The sequence below is a fragment of the Aspergillus caelatus genome, assembly GCF_009193585.1.
Source record: "Aspergillus caelatus strain CBS 763.97 unplaced genomic scaffold BDV27scaffold_78, whole genome shotgun sequence".
NCBI lineage: Eukaryota > Fungi > Ascomycota > Eurotiomycetes > Eurotiales > Aspergillaceae > Aspergillus > Aspergillus caelatus.
The window spans coordinates 21,749-35,267 of NW_022475341.1; the positions used below are offsets into that span (position 1 = coordinate 21,749).

At 49.2% G+C, this 13,519-nt stretch overlaps 3 protein-coding genes across 3 annotated transcripts; 2 read left to right on the forward strand and 1 right to left on the reverse strand.

Moving 5' to 3' along the window:
• Positions 1 to 561: 561 nt before the first annotated feature.
• BDV27DRAFT_171943 (putative GABA permease) lies at positions 562 to 3,035 on the forward strand (the record flags this gene model as incomplete). The annotated part of the gene is made up of 7 exons (XM_032075732.1): positions 562 to 640; positions 724 to 829; positions 859 to 1,024; positions 1,084 to 1,231; positions 1,292 to 1,824; positions 2,049 to 2,433; positions 2,504 to 3,035. 7 exons carry the CDS (start codon positions 562 to 564, stop codon positions 2,656 to 2,658), a joined length of 1,572 nt encoding a protein of 523 aa, XP_031928027.1. The 3' UTR covers positions 2,659 to 3,035.
• Positions 2,948 to 4,275, reverse strand: BDV27DRAFT_108486 (zinc-dependent alcohol dehydrogenase). The gene is made up of 3 exons (XM_032064456.1): positions 3,542 to 4,275; positions 3,109 to 3,463; positions 2,948 to 3,037 (listed from the first exon to the last, which is right to left on the reverse strand). Exons 1-3 carry the CDS (start codon positions 4,190 to 4,192, stop codon positions 2,991 to 2,993), a joined length of 1,053 nt encoding a protein of 350 aa, XP_031928028.1. The 5' UTR covers positions 4,193 to 4,275; the 3' UTR covers positions 2,948 to 2,990.
• Positions 4,276 to 8,715: 4,440 nt separating this feature from the next.
• On the forward strand, positions 8,716 to 13,385 carry ino80 (chromatin-remodeling ATPase INO80; the record flags this gene model as incomplete). The annotated part of the gene is made up of 3 exons (XM_032070314.1): positions 8,716 to 9,231; positions 9,286 to 13,102; positions 13,177 to 13,385. The coding sequence occupies 3 exons, from the start codon at positions 8,716 to 8,718 to the stop codon at positions 13,383 to 13,385; spliced, it is 4,542 nt and encodes a 1,513-aa protein (XP_031928029.1).
• Positions 13,386 to 13,519: the final 134 nt, after the last annotated feature.

Sequence of the window (13,519 nt, forward strand, 5' to 3'; positions counted from 1 at the left end):
TTGCAATCGGTTGGCATCGCAGAGTCTGGAAACTCTGTGGTAAGTCGTGTACATTGAGAAGAATTCATGCAATTGTTTCCTGTTTGTGGTCAATGAAAGAAAGCATTTCGTCTCAGCTTAACTACAGGGCTATCTTTTCAAACGACTTTAATTGATGGAAGCGGTTGTTTTTTGAAACGAGTATTGATCTCGTACAGTAATACAGCGTATGTTAAGTTCGTCACTAGGATTTGTCCCATCTCGTCTCGTTTCCCCTCTTTTCTCTCTCTATCTTCATTCTTATCGACCCAGCCGGATTGGTCGCATGACCCGAGAGCCGGGGAAGTAAGGGAAGGGATAAACATTCGTCATGCAGAGATGGCTTATCGACGAAGAGCTTATTGAGGGCAAACCAGAAGAAGTCCCTGGTCTAGCCACTTCCTTCACACAACTCTTTCCCCTCCTTCTCCTAGTCCCTCACTCCAACACCCTACAGAGAGGCCTTACTACTAGCTATTTCCTTTTGGTCAGCCATCGTATCTCGCTGTTTTCGCTTTTTGTTCTTTCAAGGAATCTCAAGTTATGGCTATCAAGGCCAAGGCTGCTTCGGCAGCAGAAAAGGATGACATCCCAGTGGAGTCTGGGGATATGCAACTTCTGGGTAAGCTCTTTAGGATACCCAGGCCCTAACCTCAATCATATACCTATGCACATAGACTGCAACATTGATATTGATCTCGCCAGCCACTCTCGGTTACAAACAGGAACTACGAAGGCATTACTCGACGACTCAGGTCTTTGCAGTAGCATTCAGCATCATGGGCCTATTGCCTTCTATTGCTTCTACACTGTCCTTCTCGATACCTGCAGGTCCTGTAGGGCTGGTTTGGGTGAATCGATAAATCTCTCCATTTGGAAAACTTTGGCTGACTCATTGAGTAGGGTAAGGCTCTCTTGGCTCGCTCCTTCAACGTTACAAGGGGCTGACAGAATTGCAGGATGGCTAGCTGCTAGTGTATTCATCTTTATCGTTGGTCTCGCCATGGTATGTCTAGTACATCGTCCCTCGCTCCCCGTGCATTAGTCTGACAATCGTTGATCAAGGCTGACCTGGCTTCTGCAATGCCAACGGCGGGAGGCCTTTATTTTTGGACACATTATTTCAGTGCAGACAGATGGAAGAACCCTCTGAGCTTTGTTGTCGGATACAGTAATACTATCGGTCTCCTTGGTGGAGTCTGCTCTGTGGATTGTATGTAACCTACAACATCTGTGCAACAAGTTGCGACCCTGTGCCACTGACAGTTGCAAGATGGATTCGCTACCATGCTACTTTCGGTTGTCTCACTGTCCCATGATGGTAACTGGACTGCCTCTCGCGCAGTTGTGTACGGAACGTACGTGGCATGCGTCGTCGTCCATGGTCTCATAGCTACGTTCTTTGGACGTATCATGCCCAAGATTCAGTCAGCGTGTATTGTGAGCAATGTCGGTCTCGTGCTAGCCACTGCTCTCGCATTACCAATCGGGAAGGCTATCAGAGGCGGACATATTAACGCGGGTGCCTATGTTTTCGGTCATCTTGGAAATCTCACAACCTGGCCCCAAGGTTGGGCGTTCATGCTGGCCTGGCTCTCCCCGATCTGGACAATTGGGGCGTTCGACTCGTGTGTCCACATGAGCGAGGAGGCTACTCATGCGGCGCGCGCTGTACCTCTAGGTATCATCTGGTCTGCAGGCCTCTGTGGGGCTCTAGGTTTTCTCTCCCTTGCAGTAATCGCAGCTGTAATTGATGTCAACTTGGACAGTGTATTGAGTACAAACCTTGGCCAACCCATGGCGCAGGTAAGCATATACATATACCACAACTCCTCTAGCATACCAACCCTAACGATAATATAGATCTATTACGACTGCCTCGGAAAAAGCGGTGCCCTTGGCTTCATGATAGTTGTGGCAATTGTACAATTTTTCATGGGTCTGAGTCTGGTTCGTCTTCCCTCCACAACATACATCTGTGTCTATCACACCCATAACTCTAACATTGAAAAAAAAAAATTACTTAACAGGTGATCGCCGCCTCTCGCCAAAGTTGGGCCTTCTCGCGAGATGGCGCCCTCCCCTTCTCCTCCTTCTTCCGCAAAGTCAGCAAAAAGATCCGCTACCAACCTGTACGCATGATTTGGGGCGTCGTAGTATCCGCTGTCATCGTCGGTCTCCTCTGCATAATCAACAGCGCCGCTTCGAATGCCCTCTTCTCTCTTGCCGTAGCCGGCAATGATCTCGCTTGGATGATGCCCATCCTCTGCCGGTTGGTCTGGGGCCAGGATCGGTTCCACCCTGGCGAATTCTATACGGGTCGATTTAGTAAACCGATAGCGGTCGTCGCTATTGTGTACTTAGTGTTTGCGATCATTCTATGTATGTTTCCGACTATGGGGCCGGATCCAACTTGTAAGTCTTCCCCCTTCATTTCTTTCATGGTATATATTCGTTTCATTAGTAAAGTTGACGCTTGATTTAGCGCAGGATATGAATTATACAGTTGTTATCAATGGAGCGCTTTGGGGTGGTGCTCTTCTGTATTATGGTCTGTATGCAAGGAAGGTATATAAGGGACCTCAGACAACAGTCGGCTCGTCGTCCAGTGTTTCCGAGGCAAATATCGGAGGGTTATGATGAGCAGGACACAAGTAGTCGTACTGGCGTTTACGAGACGAGACAGACTATTTCATCTCTAACTGCGACACGGAGCATATGTACGGGGCAAGGAAAGACGAACACTCAACACGAGGTAAACGAAACGCTATTAAATCAATACCATGAATTATTACTATCTGCTAGAAGATGCTACCCACCACCCCGAATCCCACGCATAGGTGCTCCTATGGCATCTTCTGTGTCGATGTTCTTATTTCCTTCATAGTCTGTAGCTGAAGACCCTGAAGAGACGGTGAAATCTCATAATACTCGTAGCTGTTATCATTCCGTGCCTTTTGATTATATTCCCTTCATTCGGGAATCTCTAGCACATAACGGCCGGCGATCTTGCCTTGCTCTGTTGCATTTGTTAGCGTAGTTCCATAAAAGACGAGGGATCCATTTTTAAGAAATAAAGGGTAAACGAACCCATGAGCTCGAAGATCTTCGGGAGATCTTTCAATGGTGCAGTCTTGAATGGAGCCTTGATCAAACCGCGGGCGAAGAAATCCACAGCCTCCACGCCATCTTGACGGTTACCGACGTAGCTACCCTTGATGTTGATCATACGGACGACGGTATTGAAAACAGGGGCCCTGAGGAAGGCACCGGCGGGCAAGCCAATAGCGACGACGGTACCACGCGAGCGGACGTACTCGGCGGCCTGCTGGAAGGGCTTTTCGGCGACGGCAAGAAGGATGACGGCATGTGCACCTAGGCCTTCGGGGGTAGCGGCTTTAACGTCTGCAACGAGATCTTGGGTCTTAGTGAAGTCGACGTATGCCTATGAGACTATGTTAGCGAGTGTCTTTATAATATCAATGAGAGGAGATACCGGGGAAGGAGTATTGTATCAACCTACCTCAGCGCCTAGTTGCTCGCACATGGCTTGCTTCTCTTCTCCTCCGTCGATAGCCACCACACGGATGCCCATTGCCTTTGCATACTGCAGCGCCAAAGAACCAAGTCCACCACCAGCACCAACGATGGCAACGGTTTGGCCCGGACGAACACCAGATTCTTTGAGTCCCTTGTAGACCGTGATACCCGCACACAGGACAGGGGCGACAGCATCCAGAGGAACATTTTTTGGGAGTTTGGAGGCGTGGGCGGCCTTACCAATGGCGTACTGCTGGAAAGTGCCGTCGACGGTGTAGCCAGACAAGGAAGCATTTGGACAGAGAGGCTCGTCAGCTTGCTTACAGAATTCACAAGCGAGACAGGATCCATTGAGCCATTTGAGACCAGCGTGGTCGCCAATCTCGAATTCAGTTACAAGGTCACCCCTGGCGACGACCACACCAGCTCCCTCATGTCCACCTACGAGGGGCATCTTCACCGGGAGGGGCCAGTCACCCTTCAAGGCGTGAAGGTCGGTATGGCAAACGCCCGAGTAGCGAACCTTGACAAGGATCTCATCTGGTCCAGGCTTGGGAACAGGAATCTGCTTGTAGACGAGCGGACCGCCCTTCTGCTCGGCCACTTGAGCCCACTGCATCTCAGGAATCGACATTTTGACTTTGGGGGTCTTGTGTTGAAAGAAAGAAAGGGAAGAAAGGAGGTTGCGGTAGAGTTTGGGTTGATTTACACGATAAGGGAATCAATTGCAGGAGAGAAGTGATGAGGAAATGAAGTCAGCTGAGGGTGAGACTCTGGACAGTTCTTATAGAAGTCTGGAATCAAAAAGCAATGGGTGGTGGGGTGACGGTCATCCAACCCGGAAATCTCATAGCATGACGTCGTATTATTGGGTGGGAATAATAGTAGTGAATGAGAGTGAATGCGCTGGAGTGATAGTGATAGTGATACACACACCCAGGCGGACATATGGAAAACGAGTCACCGGAGAGAGGGAAAGGAAAGGTCAAGGGGGGAAAAAGATAAAAAAAAAAAAAAAAGAAAAGAAAAGCGATTCTGTGAGACACACCGAAACTATTCCAAGACAATCGAACGATTTGTATGGAAGATTATCAGCCCACCGAATAAAGAACAACAGCAGCAGCAGCAGCAACAACAACAACCAACGGGAGATCCATGGGTCGACGTCATCGGGGTTAAGCTCACTCCGCGCATTGCCCGATTGGTAGGATGGCGCATAAGCAACCATCCTTAAGGTTCAATTTTCATTCTTCCACATCTGTAAGTAAATACAGAGTCACACCTGACTTTCCCTTCCCCCGAAAATGCTTCCCTGTCAGGGAGTCCAGATCCTGGGCCAAGCCTTCCCAAATTTAGTAAAACTGGCGGTATCTCATGCGGGGAAGAAAAGAAGGTCCTTCTTTTCTTTTAAGGTTCCCTGTCAAACGTCAAGCTTTAATTTCGGGATAGACCACCGAATCAGGTAGATTCAACCTCAAGCTGAGACTCAAGAGGCAAACGAGACCATTAAAATCAGATGATGTCGATCGACTGATGGTCAATGGAAGTGGCAACCCTAGTCAGTTTTAAGGAAGGCATCGATGCCTCAGGCGGAATTGCGATCCGCTAGTTCTGTTTCTGTGTTAGTGTATGTCCGTCCTTCAAAAAGTCCAAGGTTAAGTTAAGTAGTACTAGCATGGGAGCCACTTCGCCCCATCTAAAACCCCCTCCTTCCTTCCTGCTTTGCTTTTTCTCGGGATTTGCTGAGATGCGGGATGGCTGAGCTTTCTTGGAATTCTACTCCAAGCTGACCTCGGACGTACGGAGCTCAACATATTGAAGGAATCCGCATATGAATGTATAATCCTGATACCTAACAGCGGCAGCTTCCTCATATCCGTATTGAACATAAGAGACATGAGGTCTGTAATTCGGCCAATTCCTTCTATAAACGAAAAGCTTGAACTTCTTCCTGGAAGTCAGCGACGACTTTTGTGACTCAGAACAAATGGTGTCTTCAGTAACATCTGTAGTATTATTACCTTGTCTGTGATTCAGTTCTCGTCGTCATCATTGTCTTCTCTCATCGTAGCCATGGATACGGAGACAATAACATTTACGCGCAGACCATCCTCACCATTTATAACGACGGAAGAATTTTCTGAGGGCAGGGCGACGGTTTTTAAACCTTTTCGAAGCCTAGCAGGAGTACCTTACGGGCGAAGGACCTTTTGGAAGCCACCAGACCTCCACCTTCTGTAGAAGTACATATAATCATGTCTGTTTCTTCATTGATAGCATTTTGGGCATGTAGCCTGCTGGTGAAGGTGACTTTCTAACATGCTTGATATGCCTATGATCTAAGACAATATAGGGATTCCTGTTCCACGTGTTTGCTACCGCTGTAACACCGCGACGAGCGTATGCTGTCAAACGAAAGCAAGCCAGTTTCCAACGATCCGATCTGTATCGTCCCGAAGGTCTCAGCCATATAGCCCTTAAGTTGATATCGCTCATCGGATCAAACAATTTCTTGTTACAATTACATGTCAAGCATACATACGTCTAAAATGACCAGCGTCTTGGGTGGATGAAGCAAATCGAGAGATCAAAGTCAGTCAGTGGATATATCAATGCCTTCCTGAGTATTCACGCAAGATGAGGAGGTACTCTCCTGCCTTACTGCTGGGCATGAACTCGCAGCTCTAAAATGGTAGTCATTACTCGATGAGAAAATCAAGGAAGGCTTAACTGCACTTAAAACAGAGATGTCATTTTACAGGTGTAGAAGCTTCTCTCTCTCGGCTTTCAGCCAGCTTGCTCAGCACGCATCTCAAAGGTATGTACCTGATTCAGTGTTACAGAAATGGTGATATTATTCGACGGTGCGTGTCTTAAAACTTTGCTAGCTATTGTTGATGGCCGGTTATACAGAATGCCAGCGGGGATTTCCACAGGGTTACTTAATGCTATGGAATATATCTTTATCACTATTCAGTTCGAACATAGTCAAAAACAAAACCGCAGAAAAGGTAACGCTTGAAAAAAGAAAAAAAAAAGGTTATCCAGGATTCAACTGGTTTTGCGTTTGAAGTCCACGGTATAGCCGGCGTAAGGAATGAAAGGACGGGATTCAATATGACGAAAACCCTTTTATTTCATAAAGGAGGTGCAAAAGTACGCCTGGGTGGTAGATTACTTTTTCTTGGCTTGTGGCCATGAGGAAAGCGGTTGTCGACATATGTAGCAATGGGTAACTGGAATAACACAAGGAAGCTAATAGGGAAAATAACTGTCTGGCCCATATCAATCGAAGATGGAGCATTCAATCTACTTAAGATCCGGGGATGGTAATTACCAGTATTAAACTAAATGGGCTCAATCGTGACAGAGATCCGTTGAAATTTTTACATACCTACTGAATATGGCTGAGCTGCTTAGAGGATAATATAGGGAACCAAAGTGAACGAACTTGTCCTGCAATATGAATTGCCTCAAATGGCTTGCATACATAAATACAGGATATAGTACTACTAGTACTGTGCACATATCTATGTACATACAGTATGGATGTACATTCCTCCTAGGCTGCAAAAGGAGATACTCGATAAGCTCAACCCAACCTGTCTCACAAATGCCTAAATCTGCCTAGTGTACTTTACCGTAAGTAATGAAAGTACATGTACCGCGACGAGCGTGTTTCGGATGGGCTTTAAGCAGTACAGCGGACGAACGACACGACGAAGGAACAAGACCAGACAGGAAAGAAGAGTTGGGCAAAGGGGGAAACGGACAGAAAGTGACCAGAGAGGGAAAAATACTGGATCGGCCAACAATCATCAATCACCATAATCAACCACCACCATCTCATCCGCCATCGTCACTCTTTCTTCCTTCCTCTCCTCCTCCTCATCCTCATCCTCTTTCCTGTCCTTTCCATCTCCATCACCATCTCACCGATCCGTAACCAATCTGGAACTCCCATCTTCTTTTCTCTCAGCTCCAACCGCCCGCCGGCCCAGGCAAATTGATTACACCCACCACTCCTTGGCTGGGCCTGGCTTTTGGCGCATCTTCGCCTCATCGGTCGACTGTTGTTCTGTTTCGGAAACCGCTGACCCGCCGCGAGGATTTGTCGGTTCACCATTAAGCACAAAGAGCCTTCGTCTTAAGATTCCTGTGCACCCCGTAAGGCAATTTCCCCTTCCACTCCATCTTCGTCCCTTTCCTACATTCACCTTCGCAACTATAACACATCGGCGATCCCCTACCATCCTTTTCAATTCACCTCCCGATACTTGGACTACTCGAATTAATTCTCAGAGCAGGTAGCGCCAAAAGCGACAACCGGACGGACGCGTGATAGCTTCGCTTTTACATTTCGCAACACTAACCTGGCCTCCCGCGCATGGCCGGCGGTCGCCCATCTGTGATAGTTCATGTTCATCTGACACAATCCTTCCTTCTTTCATCTCTTTCACTCTTACTGTTGGCATCGTGAAACGTTCGCCGCCGCGTTTTCGGCACACGCGGCCACCATGACGGGAGCTCCGCCATATAATCCCCAGTCCCCTACCCAGCAGCACCGTTATCCTGCTTACTCCCCTCCAAACAAGAGCCGCCCCTTTTATCCCAACAATGACCAATACCAGCAGCAGCATCCTCCCCAGACGCCTCCTGCGTTCCCTCCGCAGACCACCATGTCCCGGAGCCCTCACTATTCACATGCGTCTCCTTTGCCGGCGACCCTCCCGCCATTGAACGGGAGTGCACCTCCGCCGCACCCTCCAGACCCTTCATCACAGTTCCAGGCCCATTCGTCAGCTGGAACTCCCCAGTTTCCTCTTCCCCGGCCCTATTCTGGGTCCGTCTTATCAGGCAACGGCGCATCTCCTTACGGTCCCTCCACTCCGTCTCATGCCCATCCGGCTGGCAGGCCTGAGGGCCATCCGCAACTATCCCCAAAGAAAGACACAGAAACATCTTACCTAGGTGGCCCTGGTGTTGCTGGGTATCCGTCGTCCATCATGAGAGAACCGAAGCCGACCTCCCCTCCAAAGGAAGCAGTACGTTCTTTATTTATATCGATTATATTTTCTACGCCGGATTAGAGAATCTCTTTACTAATGTATGACTTTTTGCTACTGCATGTAGAAGCCTGCCAGGGCTGCAGACCCCATGTCCTTCGCTAGTATTTTATCTGGACCGGCCGAAGAGAGCTCACCTCCTAAACGACAATCCCCCCACCCAGAGACGACACCGGCACCGGTCGTATCAACACCACGGGAAGCAACGCAGCTTAGCCCGCCGCCCCCAGCTCATGTTCCTCCGTCACACCAGAGCGTGAAAGAGCAGGAACAAGTATTACCCAGGCTGGAGAAAAAGCCGAGCTCGGAGAAGCGCCGTCGCAACACTGAGCAGGACAACAAAGCGAGTGAACCCTTGAACGGTATTTCAACCAACGGTATTCTTGAGACAACCAAGACGTCTACTCAGCAATGGGCCTTCCTCGAACGCCGTACGGTTTTGTCCGAACGGGAGTCGGAAGCCGTCAACAAACTTATGGTGGAGATTGACAATGCGGAAAAAAGTGATGTGGAAGCCCCTGGGTTTGAAGAAGAGTACGAACAGTACAAATTGCAATGTAAGAGACGGGCCTTGCATGCCTTGAAAGAAGAGGGCGTAAAGCGCAGGGTAAGCCGTTGTTAGCTACGTTTGCATGTAATACTCTACTCACACATGATACAGCGTCGCCGAAATGCGTTCCTGATCAACCTTGGCAAGTCTCTCGAGAAGCAGGCCTCTGCGGGTATGGACCGGTTTCGGATTGCCAATGAGGCCTCCGTCATCTCAGAGGTCCAAGCCAAAGAAATTCAGGATGAGAAGGAACGTAAGAAGGACATGCAGAGGAAGCGCCGTAGGGAAAACACGGTACGGTTGGAGATGCAGAAGAAACTTGAGGCCGAGCGCAAAGCGAACAAGGCTCAGGACTCTGCTGAGAAAGCCAAGTTTTTGCGTGAAGCAGAACGGGCACAGAGGAAAATCAAGACGACCAAGCGAGCCCTGGAAGGTGTCACAGCGCCTGAAGAGATTGGCGAGGTCACCCCGCTGGCACCAAACCTCGAAGGTGGCACTACCAGCTCTTTCCACATTGGCCGGAGCTCCCCATCGAGACGGAAATCGGGACGTGGAGGTCCTGTTACACGGCCTAAGAAATCAAAGGAGCAAAAGCAAGCCGAGAAAGATGCGGCAGAGGCCGCCTATGCCGCCATGGAAAATGATGAGCCACTTCCTCTTGCACCCAAAGAAGATCCGCGGAAGGAATCTCTTAAGAAGGAAGCCAAAGGCAGCCGCTCCAAGGAGAGTAGCCCTGCACCCCTGTCCGCCTTCGAAACAAAGGGCTACAATCAGATTTATGAACAAATCTGGCGAGATATTGCTCGTAAAGATATTCCCAAGGTCTACCGTATTAAGGCCCTCTCGCTCAGCACCCGCCAGGAGAATCTGCGCAAGACTGCCCAGCTAGCCAGTAAGCAGTCTCGGAAGTGGCAGGAACGTACGAATAAGAGTATGAAGGATACCCAAGCCCGGGCCAAGCGGACTATGCGTGAGATGATGTCATTTTGGAAGCGCAACGAGCGTGAAGAGCGTGATCTACGCCGCCTTGCTGAAAGACAAGAAATTGAGTCGGCCAAGAAAGCTGAAGCAGAGCGCGAAGCCAACCGCCAGAGACGCAAACTCAATTTCCTTATATCCCAAACCGAACTATACTCTCACTTCATTGGTCGCAAAATCAAGGGTGCCGAGGGAGACTCTGGTGATACTGCTGTTGATGGATCGGATGAAACAGTCAAATCCAGTAAAGACCAAGAACATGCTGTGGATCTGGCCCCCAGTGTTGCGGATGCTGGCACTAAGGTGACCAACTTTGAGGACCTCGATTTCGACGCAGAAGATGAAACGGCTCTACGACAGGCAGCAATGGCCAACGCGCAGAATGCCGTTAAGGAGGCTCAAGACCGAGCGCGAGCCTTCAATGACGGACAGGATCAGATGGCTGCTTTGGACGAGGGTGAATTGAACTTCCAAAACCCTACGAGTTTGGGTGACATTGAGATTTCGCAACCCACCATGCTCACGGCGAAATTGAAAGAATATCAGCTGAAGGGTCTCAATTGGCTTGTCAACTTATACGAACAAGGTATCAACGGTATCTTGGCCGACGAAATGGGTCTGGGAAAGACCATTCAGTCTATCTCGGTCATGGCCTATCTCGCCGAAGTTCACAATATCTGGGGCCCATTTTTAGTCATTGCGCCCGCCTCGACCCTGCACAATTGGCAACAGGAAATTACCAAGTTTGTTCCTGACATTAAAGTTCTTCCTTACTGGGGTTCAGCAAAAGACCGCAAGATTCTTCGCAAGTTCTGGGACCGCAAGCACATCACGTACACCAAGGAGTCCGAATTCCACGTGCTAGTAACATCCTATCAGTTAGTGGTCCTTGATGCCCAGTACTTCCAGAAGGTTAAGTGGCAATATATGATTCTGGATGAAGCCCAGGCAATCAAATCCTCGCAAAGCTCCCGTTGGAAAAACCTCCTGGGGTTCCACTGTCGTAACCGCCTCCTCCTCACTGGTACGCCTATTCAAAATAACATGCAGGAGCTGTGGGCGTTGCTCCACTTCATCATGCCCACCTTGTTTGATTCTCATGACGAGTTCAGCGAGTGGTTCTCCAAAGATATCGAGTCTCACGCTCAAAGTAACACCAAGTTGAATGAAGACCAGCTGAAGCGTCTCCACATGATTCTGAAGCCCTTCATGCTTCGTCGTGTTAAAAAGCACGTCCAGCAGGAGCTTGGGGACAAGGTTGAGAAAGATGTCTTCTGTGATCTGACCTACCGTCAGCGGGCCTACTACACTAACTTGCGAAACCGCGTCAGCATCATGGACCTTATTGAGAAGGCTGCTATTGGCGATGAAGCCGACAGCACGACGTTGATGAACTTGGTCATGCAGTTCCGGAAGGTTTGTAATCATCCAGACCTATTCGAACGCGCGGAAACGAAATCACCCTTCTCTGTCGCACACTTCGCGGAAACGGCATCCTTCGTCCGAGAAGGCCAAAACGTCGATGTCGGTTACTCGACACGTAACCTGATCGAATATCCTTTGCCACGTATTCTATGCGGTTCTGGCGGCCGTGTCGATGTAGCAGGTCCCGGTAATCTACACGCCGGCTTCCGTGGCAAGTACCTGGCTCACTTGATGAACATCTTCGCCCCGGAGAACATCAAGTATAGTGTCGAACAAGATGGTACATTTTCTTTCCTACGCTTTGTGGACACTTCCATAAACGAAGCGTACGAGCAGGCCCATCAGGGTATCTTTGAGCGGGCGGTTCGCCGGCGCGGGAAACCCAACAGATTGTCTCGGCTCAACGTAGTCTATGATGACGATGAAATAACGATGACATCCGCTCTTCCCCATACCATGTTCAACATCGTCCAACGTAACGACCGACATGCTGTTAATGATGTCACGACAGAGGGATACATGCGGGAGTTAACGACCGTGGCACAGTCCGCCTTTGAGCGTGAAGGACTCGGCATCATCGAGCCTTGTGTCAGTCCCGCAGCATCTGCGCCTCCGATTACCGTCTCCTCTTCCAGTCGAGCACCTCTGAACGAAATGAATGATAGCCTATTCAACGTCTCAGTTCGACATGCCTTGTTCAGTACGCCTTCTAAGCAACTTGAACAACAGATTCTTGAAAAGAAGCTGGACCCTATTCCTTACTCACTCCCGCCGATGCTGCCGCAGCCAATATCCATCAAGGGACGCTACACGCACATTGAAGTACCATCTATGCGTCGATTCGTTACAGATTCGGGTAAATTGGCCAAGTTAGACGAGCTATTGCGAGAACTTAAGGCAGGCGGTCACCGTGTGCTACTCTACTTCCAAATGACACGCATGATTGATCTAATGGAAGAGTACTTGACCTACCGCAATTATAAGTATTGTCGCCTAGACGGAAGTACGAAATTGGAAGACCGTCGCGACACGGTGGCAGACTTCCAGCAGCGTCCAGAAATCTTCGTCTTCCTTTTATCTACTCGTGCTGGTGGTCTGGGTATCAACTTGACAGCAGCAGACACGGTTATCTTTTATGATTCGGACTGGAACCCTACCATTGACTCTCAAGCTATGGATCGTGCTCACCGTCTCGGCCAGACGAGACAGGTCACGGTGTATCGCTTGATTACTCGCGGCACTATTGAGGAGCGTATTCGCAAGCGAGCTTTGCAGAAGGAGGAAGTGCAGCGTGTCGTCATCTCAGGCGGCGCAGCTGGTGGGGTTGACTTCAATACTCGCAACCGCGAGAGCCGAACCAAGGACATTGCCATGTGGCTGGCAGATGATGAACAAGCGGAGCTTATCGAACAAAAGGAGAAGGAAGCGCTGGACCGGGGCGAAGTGTTTGGCGCTAGTAAAGGCGGGAAGAAAGCTGCTCAGAAGAGAAAGAGAGATATCACGCTGGATGATATGTATCATGAAGGTATGTGGATCTGATCAAAGCTCTCCGTTCCGGAGAGGCTTCTGATAATAGTACTAACCATATCAACCCTATAGGTGAAGGGAACTTTGACGATGCCAGTGCAAAGCCATCAGGAGCGGCCACTCCTGTGTCAACTGCAGAGAATTTAGGCACCCCATCATCCACGCCAGTTCCTAAACGAGGACGTGGCAGGGGGACAGGAAAAGGCACGTCTAAAAGAGCCAAAACTACCAAGGAGCGATTACGTCTCATTGATGGCGACGGAGGCTTGGGGCCTAGTTGATTCAATCAACATGTGCCTCAATAATTGACACGGCTGGTTATGGTCATGGCGTTCAGAGATTGCATTTGTTTCTTTCTTTCTAAACCCCTCTTGATCTTCTTTCTTTTTCATTTTTCTTTTTTCTTTTATTGGAA

Coding starts and splice junctions, on each gene's coding strand:
- BDV27DRAFT_108486 (XM_032064456.1), bottom strand. CDS start 4,192: ATGTCGATTCCTGAGATGCAGTGGGCTCAAGTGGCCGAGCAGAAGGGC. Junction 3,464..3,541: donor GCGAGCAACTAGGCGCTGAG/GTAGGTTGATAC, acceptor ATAGTCTCATAG/GCATACGTCGACTTCACTAA. Junction 3,038..3,108: donor GAAGATCTTCGAGCTCATGG/GTTCGTTTACCC, acceptor CAAATGCAACAG/AGCAAGGCAAGATCGCCGGC.